General features: G+C 45.1%; 1 protein-coding gene across 3 annotated transcripts in view; it reads left to right on the top strand.

Moving 5' to 3' along the window:
- ptprb (protein tyrosine phosphatase receptor type b) overlaps positions 1–16,078 on the top strand; it is a 119,344-nt gene that overhangs the window by 83,302 nt on the left and 19,964 nt on the right. For all 3 annotated transcript variants that reach the window (XM_060902773.1, XM_060902774.1, XM_060902772.1), the window contains 10 exons: positions 1,053–1,159; positions 1,244–1,349; positions 2,577–2,657; positions 9,768–9,785; positions 9,878–9,959; positions 10,449–10,539; positions 10,674–10,750; positions 11,603–11,737; positions 12,011–12,133; positions 14,206–14,369. In XM_060902773.1, the coding sequence (XP_060758756.1) occupies positions 1,053–1,159; positions 1,244–1,349; positions 2,577–2,657; positions 9,768–9,785; positions 9,878–9,959; positions 10,449–10,539; positions 10,674–10,750; positions 11,603–11,737; positions 12,011–12,133; positions 14,206–14,369 (984 nt within the window). The remainder of the gene's footprint in view (positions 1–1,052; positions 1,160–1,243; positions 1,350–2,576; positions 2,658–9,767; positions 9,786–9,877; positions 9,960–10,448; positions 10,540–10,673; positions 10,751–11,602; positions 11,738–12,010; positions 12,134–14,205; positions 14,370–16,078) is intronic.

Genomic DNA, 16,078 nt, shown 5'->3' with positions numbered 1-16,078 from the left:
GCCCCGTCCCAACTTTTTTGAGATGTGTTGCTGTCATGAAATTTCAAATGAGCCAATATTTGGCATGAAATTTCAAAATGTCTCACTTTCGACATTTGATATGTTGTCTATGTTCTATTGTGAATACAATATCAGTTTTTGAGATTTGTAAATTATTGCATTCCGTTTTTATTTACAATTTGTACTTTGTCCCAACTTTTTTGGAATCAGGGTTGTAGTAAGTTTAGTCAGAAATGCTTGCATCAGTCACCATCACTATGTCAGGATGAGCAACACTTAAAGAGGTACTTGAGACTTAAATGTTTTTTGAGCTGTAAACTAAATTATTTGACCGTACTGTAATGAAGCCCTGCGATGACCTGGCAACTTGTCCAGGGTGTACCCTGCCTCTCACCCATAGTCAGCTGGGATAGGTTCCAGCTTGCCTGCAACCCTGTAGAACAGGATAAGCGGCTACAGATAATGGATGGATGGATGGATGGATGGATGGATGGATGGGTGAATGTACTGTAATGAAACATTAGTGCTGGTGGTAACATTGACAAAATTACCATTTTATAAAAATCGCCATTTTATGAGTTGAAAATGGCTCAAAACACCATCTAGTGGTTAAACTTATCCTGAACCTTGCAAAGCCGATGCTGACGTAGAGTCAACTGTTTGGTTGTTCTCCATGTCATGAATTTTTTTATTTAAAAATAATGTTAATCCCCTCTAATCAGAGGTGGGCAGCCCACCTACCTCAGCCCCTCCCTACCCCACCTCACCCCAACTCCATTCCCTGTTTTTTTTTAAGCATTTTTCAAAATTATGTAGTGGATAGAGTTAGGCTCAGAGCTGGGGGTGAAGTTACACTTTAATGAAGTACTAAAATCTAGATAATGGTGTAGAGTGATTTTAAGGTTACCAAAATGGTAAATATTCTCAAAACAGCCACAATAATAGGGTAGAAAAGTATGTCGAGTATGTATAGCATATTTGACAATAAAGTTGACTTGACTTGACTTGAAAAGGTTAAGAGTGCTAAGGAAGAGCTCTATGTTTTGTTCCAGGCTGAGTGTTCGAGCCTTCACTCAGCTCTATGATGAAGAGAACAGGGAAATAACTCATCCTTTGTTCAGCGACACCTACCTCTCACTCCCACTCTGGACACAAGCAGGTGAGACATGAATACGCTTCACTACTTCCTGTAGTCATGTCCATGCTGTAGAACTAACAGCAATGTTCTCGTTCTTCCAATCAGAGCCGCTGGGAGGTGTTGTTGAGGGAATCAGCGCTGGTTTGTTTCTCATTGGGACGATGGTCACTGTAACTGCCTTACTGATCTACAGGCAGAGGGTCCGCAAAGTGTGAGTGTGTGCCCCCCCAAACAAACACACACATATCCATTTCCTGTTTAAAGGCATGCTATTAACATTGGTTAATTAGGGGACTAGGATTAATGTCAAAGCTACGCATCTGGAACACACAAATAATGAAATGACGAGGTGGACAAGAGATTCAGCTCCTGCTCACTCATTTAATCTGCCTAATAGGTTGATGTTATTGTCCTAACATGACCATTATTCTCCAAGTAAACACTGAGCAGGCTTTCCACTGTGCTGACATACAGTTCAGTTCAAAAGTTTGTATCCCCTTGACTTTTGAATAAAGAAAATTACACATACATTTTACAGATTATCTACAGAAGTCTGTAGTGTTTTCCATCACAGCATTACAGCAGTTCAGTCAGCAGTTATGTTTAATAGCAAGCACAGAAGTTTGCATCCCTACTGGTGTGCTCTAGTTTATTAATTTATGATATGAATATGAATCATTCATGTGTCTAATGCTTCTGTGAAAGCATGTTTACTTCTCAAATTGAAACTGGCAACCCTCACAACAAACTTCTACAAGGTGTTTTTTAAAGGGGTCAGCTCAATCTTCCCCGAATCCTCTGTACTAAGTAGCGAGTCGCCATTTTTTATGCAAGCAATATGCCAAAAACAATCTGGAGACATCCTAGGCCATAGATTTTAAATTGTAAGCTCAAAGTATCTTTTTCAAAGTATCTATATTTTAATCTTTCAACTGATCCATTCCGTTTTTGTTTGGTTATTCCACTGTAACGATGATGCCATCTCGCATGCAGCCACGAAGGAAAGAACAAATAAGGCATATTTTGTTCAAAGCTTCCATGTAGACAAGGAAAATGTTCAAGATGTGTTTCGAAGGGATCAGAGGTTTTGCTGCACAGAGAGATAACAGGTAGTGTCATGTGTTTTCAAAACAAAAACAATTGGATTGGATTCTGGGAAGGGTGAGTCAGCCCCTTTAAGGCTCAAAGTAAAAACCTTTTTTTGTTTTGTCCATCTGACAACCTCCAAGTTTTCTGAAACAACAACAACAACAACAAGGAATACTTGATTTTTTGTCTCTGTATTCATATTTTGTTTTGAAGATGTGTTCAATCTGAATGTATTTGTATTCGTTTACACCATTATGTATACAGTATCTTAACTTTTTGCTCATTTTGTTAATACCTGCTCATTTGTACATCTCTCTCTCTCTCTCTCTCTCTCTCTCTCTGTCTGTAGAGCGGTGCAGGAAAGCCCTCTGGTGAGGATGAGTATGTGGAAGGAGGTGCCCACTTCAGGGATGTATATGGGGGTCAGGAGGTATGCGATGTTTATTTCCAGTTTTATGAAACTAATACCTTATATAATGTTAATGAGTAGCTATAAACAGTCAGAGTATTTGTCACGGCTTCCCTAGTACAGTGGGTACTGAAAGGATCAAGGTCACTTTCGTTTTTATTTTTAACTGTTAATTAACACAAAACACACTTTTCAGCAGTTTCGAAATAAACTTCGGTGTGCCTCTGTATAGATGTGATTTCAGCCAGGGGAAGAGATCCTCACTCTCTGCTCCTCTCCCCTTTTATCTGCTCCTTCTCACTGCACACAAACACACACACAGGCAGCACATTAATTTACAACAGGTGTTTCCACTTTGCCACTCACCTTCCTTGGCCTTGCTCTCCATTCACAAACCGGTGCTTGACCACGCCCCGCTGCCACATACCCCCACTGCTCAACTCAGGCCGGGGAGCCATCCGGCCTGCAGCTGACTCCACCCCCCCCATCCCCACTGGAAGAGGTAGTCCGCTACCACCATCCCGGGGCTCCCTCATGCCTGTGTTACCTTCTGGCTCTCACCTTTTAATTATGCTGTCATAGTTAGTTGCCAGAGTCCCTGCTTGTACTCAGTGCAATATGTATATTGTTCCTACTTATTCAGGTGACATTGGGCATACCTAACAACCTGTGTTTTCTCTCTTCCCCCCCAAATCTGTCCCTCTGAGTTACATGTCGGTCCTGGGATCGAGATGCTGGCCTCTTCTGCTCCTTGGACCTGCCTGGTCCATCCTGGTGCCCTGTGTCTGGTTGGAGTCTCATCGCATCGCTCCTGTGGAGGGCGGCCCCATGTGGACAGTTGGGGGTCGCACCTGGAGGATGCTCTGGACTCTTGCAGTGGTGTTTTTGTGGCTGGGGACTGCAGTTGACTTGCTGACTTTAGGACTGCAGTTTACTTGCTGACTTTGGGACTGCGGTTGTTGTGAACAGTTTTGCACTCAGGCTTCCATTGGTGGGGGGTTTATAGCATCAACGAAGCTGGCTTTGTTAGGACTGTTAATGTTATAGTCATGTTGTCTGTTGTTGCCCGGTTGGGGATGGGTTCCCTTTTGAGTCTGGTTCCTCTCGAGGTTTCTTCCTCGTGTCGTCTGAGGGAGTTTTTCCTTGCCACCGTTGCCACAGGCGTGCTTGTTGGGGATAGATTGGGGATAAAATTAGCTCATATTTTAAGTCGTTCAAATTCTGTAAAGCTGCTTTGCAACAATGTTTATTGTTAAAAGCACTATACAAATAAACTTGACTTGACTTGACCATCTGTGCCCCAAGCCTGTAGACCACTTTGAACTTAAAAGGCTGCACAGCCAGATACCAGTGGATGATCCGGGTGTTGACATCCTTCATGCAGTGGAGCCACTGGAGCAGGGCCTGATCCGATCAGAGGGTGAAAGGGCATCCCAGCAGGTAATAACGGAGGGTGAGGACCACCCACTTGATGGCCAATCACTTTTTTTCGATGGCGCTGTACTTTATCTCCTGCATTGAGAGCTTGTGGCTGATGTACAGCACAGGGTGCTCCTCCCCCTCCACCATTTGGGACAAAATGGCTCCCAGCCCTCTGTCCGATGTGTCAGTCTGCAACACAAAAGGGAGAGAAAAGTCAGGGGAGTATAAAAGTGGCCCCCACACACAATACAGCTTTTACCTGATTAAAGGCCTGTTGGCATTGCTCCATCCACTGAAACGGATCTGGTACTCTCTTTTTAGTGAGGTCAGTCAGTGGGCTGGTGATGTCTGAAAAATTAGGCATGGACCACCTATAATAGCTCACCAGCTCTGGGAACTGCCTCACCCCCTTTTTGGTCTTAGGCTTTGGGTAGGCTGCAATTGCAGTCTTATCAATTTGGGGACGCACCTACCCATGACCCAAGTGGAAGCCCAGATACTGTATTTCCACCTGCCCAATTGCACACTTCTTTGGGTTTGCTGTGAGCCCAGCACACCTCAGCGACCTCAGAACTGCCCTGAGATGTTGTAGATGCCACTCCCAATCATTATTAAAAATGATAATAGTAGGCTGCCGCATATGCATTGTGGAGATGGAGATTTCAGTCCATGAGATGCTGAAACATCGCAGGGGCCCCAAACAACCCAAAAGGAAGGGTGACAAATTGGTGTAAACCAAGCAGAGTGGAAAGGGCTGTTTTTTCCTGGGATAATGGAGTCAAGGGAATCTGCGAATATCCCTTTGTTAAATCCAATGTTGAGTAAAAGCAAGCCGTGCCTAACCAATCTAGCAGTTCATCAATGTGAGGCATCGGATATGCATCAAATTTAGACACCACGTTGACTTTTCTATAGTGTACCCAGAACTGGACCGACTCGTCAGCTGCTCCAGTCACTATATGACTCCTCAATTACCCCCATCTTCAGCATAGCCTGGATTTCATCCCAAACCACATTTTTCTTGTGTTCGGGGAGCCGATACAGGTGGCTGCGCATCACCACCTCCGGGGGAGTCTCAATGTGGTGCTCTATGAGATCCATGTAACCAGGGAGGGGCAAGAACACATCAGAGAACTCCTTCTGCAACCTAGCGACCTGTGCTCTCTGGGACGGTGAGAGGTGGCACAGGGGACTGGGGTGAATTGGGCCGCACTTTTCAGACTTACCTCCAGTCCCAGCTTCACCCTCTCTGGAACTACCATCGACAGAGCCCCAGGAACCTCCTCTGTCCATGATTTTAGGAGATTGAGGTGGTAAATTTGACGTGTCACCCCTATCCAGACCCTTGACCTCATAATCAACCTCCCCAATTTGCCGTGTGACCTCAAAGGGTCTTTGCCACTTGACGAGCAGTTTTGAACTTGAAGTGGGCCATAAAATGAGGACTTTATGTCCTGGTGCAAATTCCCTTAGCCGTGCCCCTCTGTTGTACAGGCGAGATTGACGTTCTTGGGCCTGGAACAAATCCTCCTGGGTTATATGACTCAGTGCATGGAGTTTTGCCCTCAGGTCAAGAATGTACTGAATTTCGTTTTTGCTTGGAGAAGGCCCTTCCTCCCAATTTTCTCTAATGATGTCTAGGACACCGCGGGGCTTGCGCCCATGCAGCAATTCAAATGGGGAAAACCCGGTGGAGGGTTGTGGGACCTTGCACACTGCAAACAACAGAGGGTCGAGCCATCTGTCCCAATTCTTAGCGTCCCTGTGAACGTACTTACGAATCATATTTTTAAGTGTTTGGTTAAATCATTCGACCAGCCCGTCCATTTGCAGATGATAAACACTAGTACGAATTGAGTTAATCCCCAATAATTCGTGCAGTGTGCATGACATGAAAGTAGTGCCTTGATCAGTCAGGATTTCTTTCAGAATCCCAACTCGGGAGATAATGTGGAAGAGCGCCTCCACAACACTACGTGCGGAGATATTGCGGAGAGGCACTGCTTCTGGGTATCATGTTACATATGACTAACACAAAGCAATATCTGCATGCAGATCGATCTAATGGCCTGATGAGATCCATGCTAATTCTTTCGAAGGGGATCTCGATCAATGGGAGGGGGGTGCAATGGCACTTTTGGTGTAGCCGCTGGATTCACCAGCTGGCATTCGCAACAAGCCGCACACCATCTGCAGACATCAGCGCAAATCCCTGACCAACAGAAATGGGCCATGAGACAATTCAGTGTTTTATCCTGCCCCAAATGCCCAGCCATAGGATTATGATGAGCCACATGGAATAAAAGCTCCCTACAGCTCTTTGGGACCAATAACTGTCATCTTTTCTTTCGTTTGAGTGTGCTGCATCACTCAATACAACCTATCCTTAAAAATAGAAAACTACAGGAAGGACAGCACAATGTTAGGCTGGAGGATTTGGCCATCAGTTACTTTCACTTGGTCAAAAGCATGTCTCAGAGACTTGCCACTTGCCTGCTCAAATGGGAAATCCCCTAAGGCAGGGGTGTCAAACCTGATCCATAAAGGGCCGTGTGGCTGCAGGTTTTCATTCCAGCCATGCAGCAGCACCCTGATTTGGCTTATTCAATCAACTGACACACCCACCCTTTAATCAAGGGTGGGTGTGGCTGCAAGTATTTGACTGTGTGAAGACAGTTCAGTTGATTGAATGAGCCAAGTCAGGTGTGCTGCTGCATGGCTGGAATGAAAACCTGCAGCCACAAGGCCCTTTATGGATCAGGTTTGACACCCCTGCCCTAAGGGGTTCCCCAGAGAAAGAGGAGAGCTTTCCTCACTCTCTGTGCCATCATGATGCGTCACTTATGTGGATGTGCCCGAGGCTGCCTCCCTAGCCAACATTGCAGCAGGATTCCCCCGTGATGTGCTACTGCAGGACCCACCCACTACTATCTCTTTCATTAATGTATTAAACCCCAGCCAGTCAGTTCCCAGATCAGCAGATGGGCAAGGCTCAGACTAACCGTCACCTCTACATTACGCTTTTCTCCCCAGAATTGAATTGTGATGGGCATTAGCAGATATTTGTGTATATCACCGTGCACACACTTAACGTTCACCAAATCAGGCTTTGATGGCTGGAGGTCTGATTACAACCCGAATCCACCAATGCCTGATGTGTACCCCCTTGAACACTCACCGGTATGTGGTAAGTTCCAGCTCGATTGGGGGCAGCTTCTGGCATGCCAGGGACCTGGATTACTGCCCCCAACTCCATCACCTGGCACTGGTCCTGGAAGTGCCCAGGATCCCCGCAGTGCTAGCACACCAGCCCAGGCCTCACCTCTGCACTGCGGGGGAAGGAGCACTCACCTGCGAGGAAGGCACAGAAACACATGGGAAAGAGGGGAATGGGAACTACAGGCTCGGGGAGCTGGCTGCAGGGGAATTGGCCCCTGCTTCCGTGGTGTGGGGTGGGGGGAACAAGAGGAAGGGGGCACAGAATGAGAGCGAGAGAAAGAGAAGCTGGATGTCCACCTGCCAGAACCACTGCCAGAAGGTCCTCTGCCAGCTCAATGGCCCAATCCAGTGATGCCAGGTGGTGGCACTGGACCCATTCTGCTGTCCCCCTCGGCAGCTGAGCGATGAATTGCTCCAGCACCACTGCATTGATGATTCCCTTGACGTCGCTGTCATCCACTCTCAGCCACCACCAGCAGGTGTCCCGCAGCTGCTGGCCGTAGGCAAAGGGTCGGCCGACCTCCTCCAGCGTCAGGCCACAGAAGTGCTGCTGATGTTGCTCTGGGGGAGTGGCCGACTTGCGTACACCAAGTCGGCGTACACCAGCTGATTCTCCACAGGTAGTTACTGAGCTGCAAACTATGCTTCACCAATCAGGACCAGTAACAGGCGGGCCACTCTGTGCTCGTCCAGCCACCCCCATGCCTCCACAGACCACTTGAACAGATCCATAAATACCTCCGGGTCATTGTGCGGTTCCATTTTTGTGAGGATGACGTGTGGGAATCCTGCAGACTCTGGGGCTGGTGTACCTGCAGGGTTGATGAGATGCAGGAGTGCCTGGCAGTCGTCCTGCTGGGCCCGCAGCAGAGTCTCGAAGCACCACTCCTGCTCTGTCCTTATTGCAACCAGCACCTGGTGCTGGTTCTTTTGGGTGGCAGTGAGGGCATGAATCAGCTCACTGAATGGGGAGGACTCTATGGCAATGGCTCTTCCAGCATCCCAGCTTTCAGCACCAGTGTAATGATGTCCCTAGTACAGTGGGCACTGAAACAGGCAGGCAGGATCAAGGTCACTTTCTTTTTTATTTTTAACTGTTAATTAACCCAAAACACAGTTTCAAAATAAACTTCGATGTGCCACTGCACAGATGTGATTTCAGCCAGGGGAAGTTCACTCTCTGCTCCTCTCCCCTTTTATCTGCTCCTTCTCACTGCACACAAACACACACAGAAAGCACATTAATTTACAACAGGTGCTTCCACTTTGCCACTCACCTTTCCTGGCCTTGCTCTCCATTCTCAGACCAGCGCTTGACCATGCCCTCACTGCCACACTGCCATTAAACTATTATTTGATTATTTACGGTATATCTTGAGTCATGTCTCTTATGTAATTCAGAAGTCTTAGGGAGTAAATCTATTGTCTTTATTACTGGCAGCCTCTGACGTTAACTTGGCCTGATATACTGAACTCTAAAACAAGCCAAAAAAAAAATCCTCTACCTTTATGACCAGCATTTAATTTGATCAGGGATTGGATGAGTTAACGTTTACAGCTGACCTGGGGTTCTAAATACTGCCTTCTTTTAGAAAATAATTCCCCTCAGCATAAGGAGAAACAGTGATATGAGATTGGGGCCAAAAGAGCACAAAATTATGTGACTTCTGAAATGGTGTCTACTGTGGTATTGTACTGTATTCACAGTCACCGTCACCTGGTTTGAACGCGGTATTTCTACACAGAACTGTTTTTGTTTGGGAGGCATCAATAGATTCAAGGCTACAAACTGGTAGCATATTTGTACTAGTGCAAGGATATGACAGCAAAACGCTTCTGTTAATCAACCTGGAAAAAAAAAATTCACTGTAAATGTCAATGGATGGTATGCAACTTTATAGCATAAGGTGAAAGTTGCACAGAAATAAGTTACACTTTACATCAAAGGAAAGGAGTGGTTTCGAATGTATATTACAACTGAATGTTGCAGATTGTTACACCGTGTTTTTCCGTGGTGCAGTTGACCAATCGACATATCAGGTTTTCCTGCTGCTTTCTAACATTCTAAAAGTTTAACACCAGTTTGTGCACACATTTATGGAAGTACAGGCCATGATGGATCAATGCCATATAGATGAAAGCATTTAGGGTTATTACGGTGAACAAGCATGGATTGATTTGATTCCTTTGTACACAATAGGCTCAGGGAAAGAGTGCACATGAGAGACAGAGAGACTGAGGCATGCTGAGAGAGAGAGAGATGTCAAAATCTGGTGATATTTACATACAGGTTATCCCTGTCAGTGCAAGCTCTTACTGCCAGGCCTGATATAAATTATTGAAAGTGCTTACACTGGGGTTCGAGTCGATGTCTGATGAACACAGACAGCTTCGGTGATTAATTTGGACTGTGAAGCAGCAGAGTGAAACAGACTGGGATAAGTGAGCAGCTATAAACTTTTAATCATGCTTTCTTCTCCTTTATTGCAGCAATCGCCGCTTATCCAGGTAATCATCTTTCTCCTCGTTAATATGAAAGAACATCTGCAAATTTCTTTTTGAAGATTAGTTTACAGGACTGTGCCTGTGTGTTTTATTAGCCCCATCAAAGCAGCCCACTTTGAAGCTCATCTCGGTAAACTCCAAGCCGACTCCAATTATCTCCTCTCAGAAGAGTTCGAGGTAAGACATTTCAGTTGGCTTTAGTGTCTACTGACCCTGACACTGACTTTAGGAGGTGACTCGACACTAACTCTGACACTGACTCCAACATCGACGCTGACACTAACTCTGACACCAACTCTGACAGTGTCAGTCAGTGTCAGTCAATGACAGAGTCAGTGTCTCAGTCAGAGTCAGTGTCAGAGTCACTCTGACTGACTTTGACTATGACACTGATTGTGGCACAACATAAAGTTGTAGTGCCAGAGTGTCAGAGTCAGTGTGAGAATCAGAGTCAGTATCACTGTCAGTCAGTGTCAGAGTCACTCTGACTGTGACACTAACTCTGACACTGATACTGACTTTGACTTGCACACTGACTTTGACTCTTACACTAGCTGCATGTGAGCACTACAACTTTATGTTGTTTATATCATTTATATTATAAAAGGTCATATGTACGTAGCGCTGTATAGATGCCCCATCATCTTTTTTTTTTCTTTCCCACAGGATCTTAAGGATGTGGGACGGAACCAAGCTCTGGATGCTGCCCGTTTACCTGAGAATCGCTGCAAGAATCGATACAACAATATACTGCCATGTAAGTCACCTTAATAAGAAGCCATAAATGGAACCATACTCTGTCTGAGCAGAATTAGGGCGTGAACATGTGTTATATGTACTCAATCACCTGCCTGTCAGAAATCTAGATTAAGAGTCACATTTTTTTCACAGATGACACGACCCGTGTGAAGCTTTCATGCTTAGAGGATGACCCATGCTCAGACTACATCAATGCCAGCTTCATCCCAGTGAGTCAGCGCACCTTTATAAAACACCACTGTAGCTGCTGTTCACTGTTGTTTGATGTTAAAAATAGCATATGATGAGAATTTTAACCCTTATTGCTTTCATGTGTCAAGGCTATTCACTATTCACTATTTGTGCTCACTACATAGGGCACACCCACATAACAGTGTTCTAGTGCAATGTTTGCCCAATGGAGTGCTTTTTCAGATTCACAGAAAAACAGTGACTCCAATAAAAGCATACTGATAGTGGTAATGCTTGACAGAAATCTGGATATGGAGTTGGATTGAGAGCAAGCCAGAGGTGGTGATGGCAAGGAAAAACTTCCTGAGACAATATGAAGAAGAACCTTTCAGACAAACCAGATTTGAAAGGAAACCCATAGCTAATATTACTCGTTATTGTTCACTGACTAGCCTGTTGCTAATACTATTCATAGCCACTCTTTAAGTAGTGTGCTTAAAGTAGTTTTTATGAGCTTTACATACTCTGTCAGATCAAAGAAGAGAGACATCTTCAAGGCGGCGTCTGTGTTTATTTCCACTTCAAACATCAAATGTGCCGAGGTGGAAAATGATGTTATTACAGCTTCCATGGGGACATCATTAGAAGAACACCGTATCATTATTAGTAAGATTTGAATCTGTATGCGAATCTGGTTGATTGTCATGGAGATCCCACATTATTGAAATACTGTATGTTATTCAGTTACATATTGTATTGAACTGTTTGTATTACAGACGTAAATTTTCCTTCACCTCTTCACTTCCATTCTTAGATAACTTTTGTTTTTTTTTTTTGAACATCACAAATAATATGTAACTGATGTCTCTTTTTTAAATTTTGTGTACCAGGGAAATAATTTCAGGCGGGAGTACATTGCCACGCAGGGGCCGCTCCCAGGCACGAAGGATGATTTCTGGCGCATGGTGTGGGAGCAAAATGTGCACAACATTGTCATGGTGACGCAGTGTGTTGAAAAGGGCAGGGTGAGGAGCAGAGAGAGGCATCACTAAGTGGTGCCATAGAAACACATCAACATCAATACACACACACACACACACAGCTCACAAGCAGAGTAAGGGAGACAGCCACAGGATATTAGTGACTGATCATTAGCAGAGCTAGTGATTATGGAGTCAGGTGGGTTATTTGATACAAAAGAGATGCATGTTTCTAACATGTGACTGTGTGTGTGTGTGTGTGTGTGTGTGTGTGTGTGTGTGTGTGTGTGTGTGTGTGTGTGTGTGTTTTGCATGCAGGGGAAGTGTGACCAGTACTGGCCTGTGGACAGGGAGCCATTATACTACGGTGACCTTGTGGTCGACATGCTCTCCGAGTCCGTCCTGTCAGAGTGGACAATCCGCGAGTTCAAGATATTCTGTGTGAGTGCACCACACTGGCACTGGATTCTCTACACTCAGATTATTTTCCTCACAATATTAATGAACTGCAATTAGATAGATAGATAGATAGATAGATAGATAGATAGATAGATAGATAGATAGATAGATAGATAGATAGATAGATAGATAGATAGACAAAACATAGAACAACATGAAATAACCCATTGAAGTTTGAATATTCAGTTATCCATTGTTCAGTAAATACAATAATCCAATAAGAACACCGGGCGGCACGGTGGTGTAGTGGTTAGCACTGTCGCCTCACAGCAAGAAGGTCCAGGTTTGAGCCCCGTGGCCGGCGAGGGCCTTTCTGTGCGGAGTTTGCATGTTCTCCCCGTGTCCGCGTGGGTTTCCTCCGGGTGCTCCGGTTTCCCCCACAGTCCAAAGACATGCAGGTTAGGTTAACTGGTGACTCTAAATTGACCGTAGGTGTGAATGTGAGTGTGAATGGTTGTCTGTGTCTATGTGTCAGCCCTGTGATGACCGGGCGACTTGTCCAGGGTGTACCCTGCCTTTCGCCCGTAGTCAGCTGGGATAGGCTCCAGCTTGCCTGCGACCCTGTAGAAGGATAAAGCGGCTAGAGATAATGAGATGAGATGAACATGAAATAACCCATTGAAGTTTGAATATTCAGTTATCCATTGTTCAGTAAATACAATAATCCAATAAGAACACCGGGCGGCACGGTGGTGTAGTGGTTAGCACTGTCGCCTCACAGCAAGAAGGTCCAGGTTTGAGCCCCGTGGCCGGCGAGGGCCTTTCTGTGCGGAGTTTGCATGTTCTCCCCGTGTCCGCGTGGGTTTCCTCCGGGTGCTCCGGTTTCCCCCACAGTCCAAAGACATGCAGGTTAGGTTAACTGGTGACTCTAAATTGACCGTAGGTGTGAATGTGAGTGTGAATGGTTGTCTGTGTCTATGTGTCAGCCCTGTGATGACCGGGCGACTTGTCCAGGGTGTACCCTGCCTTTCGCCCGTAGTCAGCTGGGATAGGCTCCAGCTTGCCTGCGACCCTGTAGAAGGATAAAGCGGCTAGAGATAATGAGATGAGATGAACATGAAATAACCCATTGAAGTTTGAATATTCAGTTATCCATTGTTCAGTAAATACAATAATCCAATAAGAACACCGGGCAGCACGGTGGTGTAGTGGTTAGCACTGTCGCCTCACAGCAAGAAGGTCCAGGTTCGAGCCCCGTGGCCGGCGAGGGCCTTTCTGTGCGGAGTTTGCATGTTCTCCCCGTGTCCGCGTAGGTTTCCTCTGGGTGCTCCGGTTTCCCCCACAGTCCAAAGACATGCAGGTTAGGTTAACTGGTGACTCTAAATTGACCGTAGGTGTGAATGTGAGTGTGAATGGTTGTCTGTGTCTATGTGTCAGCCCTGTGATGACCTGGCGACTTGTCCAGGGTGTACCCCGCCTTTCGCCCGTAGTCAGCTGGGATAGGCTCCAGCTTGCCTGTGACCATGTAGAAGGATAAAGCGGCTAGAGATAATGAGATGAGATGAATAAGAACACCAGTTCACCTGTTCATTCATGCACTTATCCAATCAGCCAATCATGTATCAGCAGCACAAGGCTGTGCATTCTGAGATGCTTTTCTGCTCACCACAACTGTGAAGAGTGATTATTTGTTTTTCGCATCGTTCTGTGTAAACTCTACAAACAATAAGTTTCTGTGAAAAGCAGTGGTCAAAGTCACCTGGACCATGTTTTCCCCCATTCTAAAAAAACTTTAGGTTAGCTGTAAGCTTTTCTGAAGGTTCTAGAAACTGTTATTATGGTACCTTGTATATTCAATCTGTCAGGGTTTCAGTGTGCTCTAAAACCGTTTCCCAGCAACGTCACCACAACATTTTAGGAGCATTAACAAAAATGTTTGCACAATGTTAGATTTTGTGTAAGCAATGCTCTGATAACATTAGCTGGATAGGTCACGGTTGTTTCTCTAGCACTGCTAATAAATGAGATGAGTAGAGATTACCTTAATGTGTTGTTTGATAAAGAACAGCTGGGGTGTCCATATGAGTGCATGTTTTGTCATGTGATACTTTTAGGAAGGCCAGCTGAGTTACCCGAGGATTGTGCGTCACTTCCATTACACGGTGTGGCCAGATCATGGCGTGCCTGAGACGACCCAGTCACTCATTCAGTTTGTGAGAACTGTGAGAGATTACACTGACAGGGTGTCAGGCTCGGGCCCTACGGTGGTCCACTGCAGGTACGGGTAAACTGCACTAATACATTTCATACACAGCTTATCTCATCTCATCTCATTATCTCTAGCCGCTTTATCCTGTTCTACAGGGTCGCAAGCAAGCTGGAGCCTATCCCAGCTGACTACGGGCAAAAGGCGGGGTACACCCTGGACAAGTCTGACACATAGACACAGACAACCATTCACACCTATTTAAAAAATTTAGAGTCACCAGTTAACCTAACCTGCATGTCTTTGGACTGTGGGGGAAACCGGAGCACCTGGAGGAAACCCACGCGGACAACATGCAAACTCCGCACAGAAAGGCCCTCGCCGGCCACGAACCCGGACCTTCTTGCTGTGAGGTGACCGCGCTAACCACTACACTACCGTGCCACCCACACAGCTTATTACTACTAAATAATACAGACTGAGGGAATACTTCATACGTCATTAAAAAAAAAAAAAAAACATTTTCTACTCTATATATTTATGAAAGCCACATGTTTTCCTGAACTCAAATATCTTTCTGTTCTACACATACACTTGTGGTCAGAAGTTTACATACAGTGACATGAATGTTATCTTGGATACGAATGTCATGGCAATATTTGCACTTTCAGTGATTTCTCTGAACTGTTCTTTTTCTGTGGCAGACTGATTGTATAGCATACATCTTTAAAAACAACAAACAAAAAAAACCCCTAGAATTCGGTGCACAATTTTCTTTGGGTTTTCTGAAATCAACAGGGATCAAAAGTATACATACAGGGTCAAAAATGTACATACAGCACATTTGGGTAAAATGTACATACTACTATTTGGGTAAAATGCCTCTTCGCAAGATTCACTTTGACCAAATATTTTTTGTTTACCATAAACATGCTTCTGGCAGAATTCTGGTTGGATATTTCATGACTCTTCATGGTAGAATTGGTAGAGTTCAATTAAATTTTTTTTTTTTCTTGCCATGGACCCGACTTATAAGCACGGTCCATATATTTTCTATAGGTTTGAAGTCAGGTCTTGTTTTAAGCCTGCTTTATCCTCCACAACCAGCTCTGATGCGTGTTTGGGTTCATTGTCCTGTTGTAACTCCCAATCATGTTCAAGTTTCCAATGGTTTGAGGTTATGCTGAAGAATTCTGAGGTAGTCCTCCTTTTTCATTATTCCATCCATTTTGTGCAATGAACCAGTTCCACTGGCAGGAAAACAGCCCCAGAGCATGATGCTGCTACCACCACCACCAGCTGGTACAGTGTTCCTCTGTACATCGTGGTCATTGTGGCCAAACAATTCAATCTTTGTCTCATGTGACCATACAGTTTTCCTCCAGAAGGCTTTTTCTTTGTCCATGTGGTCAGTTGCAAACTTTAGTTAAGCTTGAAGGTGTCAATTTTGGAGCAGGGGGTTATTTCTTGGATAGCAGCCTCTTAGTCCATGGTGATATAACACTCACTGAACTGTAGACAGTGATCCATCAGCTTCCAGTTCATGGCAGGTCTGTGCCGTGGTGGTTCCTGAGTTGTTCCTGACCATCCAAACCAATTTCCTTTCAGCTGAGGGTGACTGTTTGGGTTTTCTTGAAGCAAAGTGACTTAGCAGAGTAACTACACCTCCCAGTAACTTACATACAATTGTTTGAACTGATCTTGGGATCTTCAGTTGTTTAGAAATAGCTCTAAGAGACATTCCGGAGTTGTGCACATCTGCAATCCTCTTTCTCAGATCT

This window comes from Neoarius graeffei, chromosome 21, assembly GCF_027579695.1.
Source record: "Neoarius graeffei isolate fNeoGra1 chromosome 21, fNeoGra1.pri, whole genome shotgun sequence".
Lineage (NCBI taxonomy): Eukaryota > Metazoa > Chordata > Actinopteri > Siluriformes > Ariidae > Neoarius > Neoarius graeffei.
This window is presented reverse-complemented; position numbering and strand designations above follow the sequence as displayed.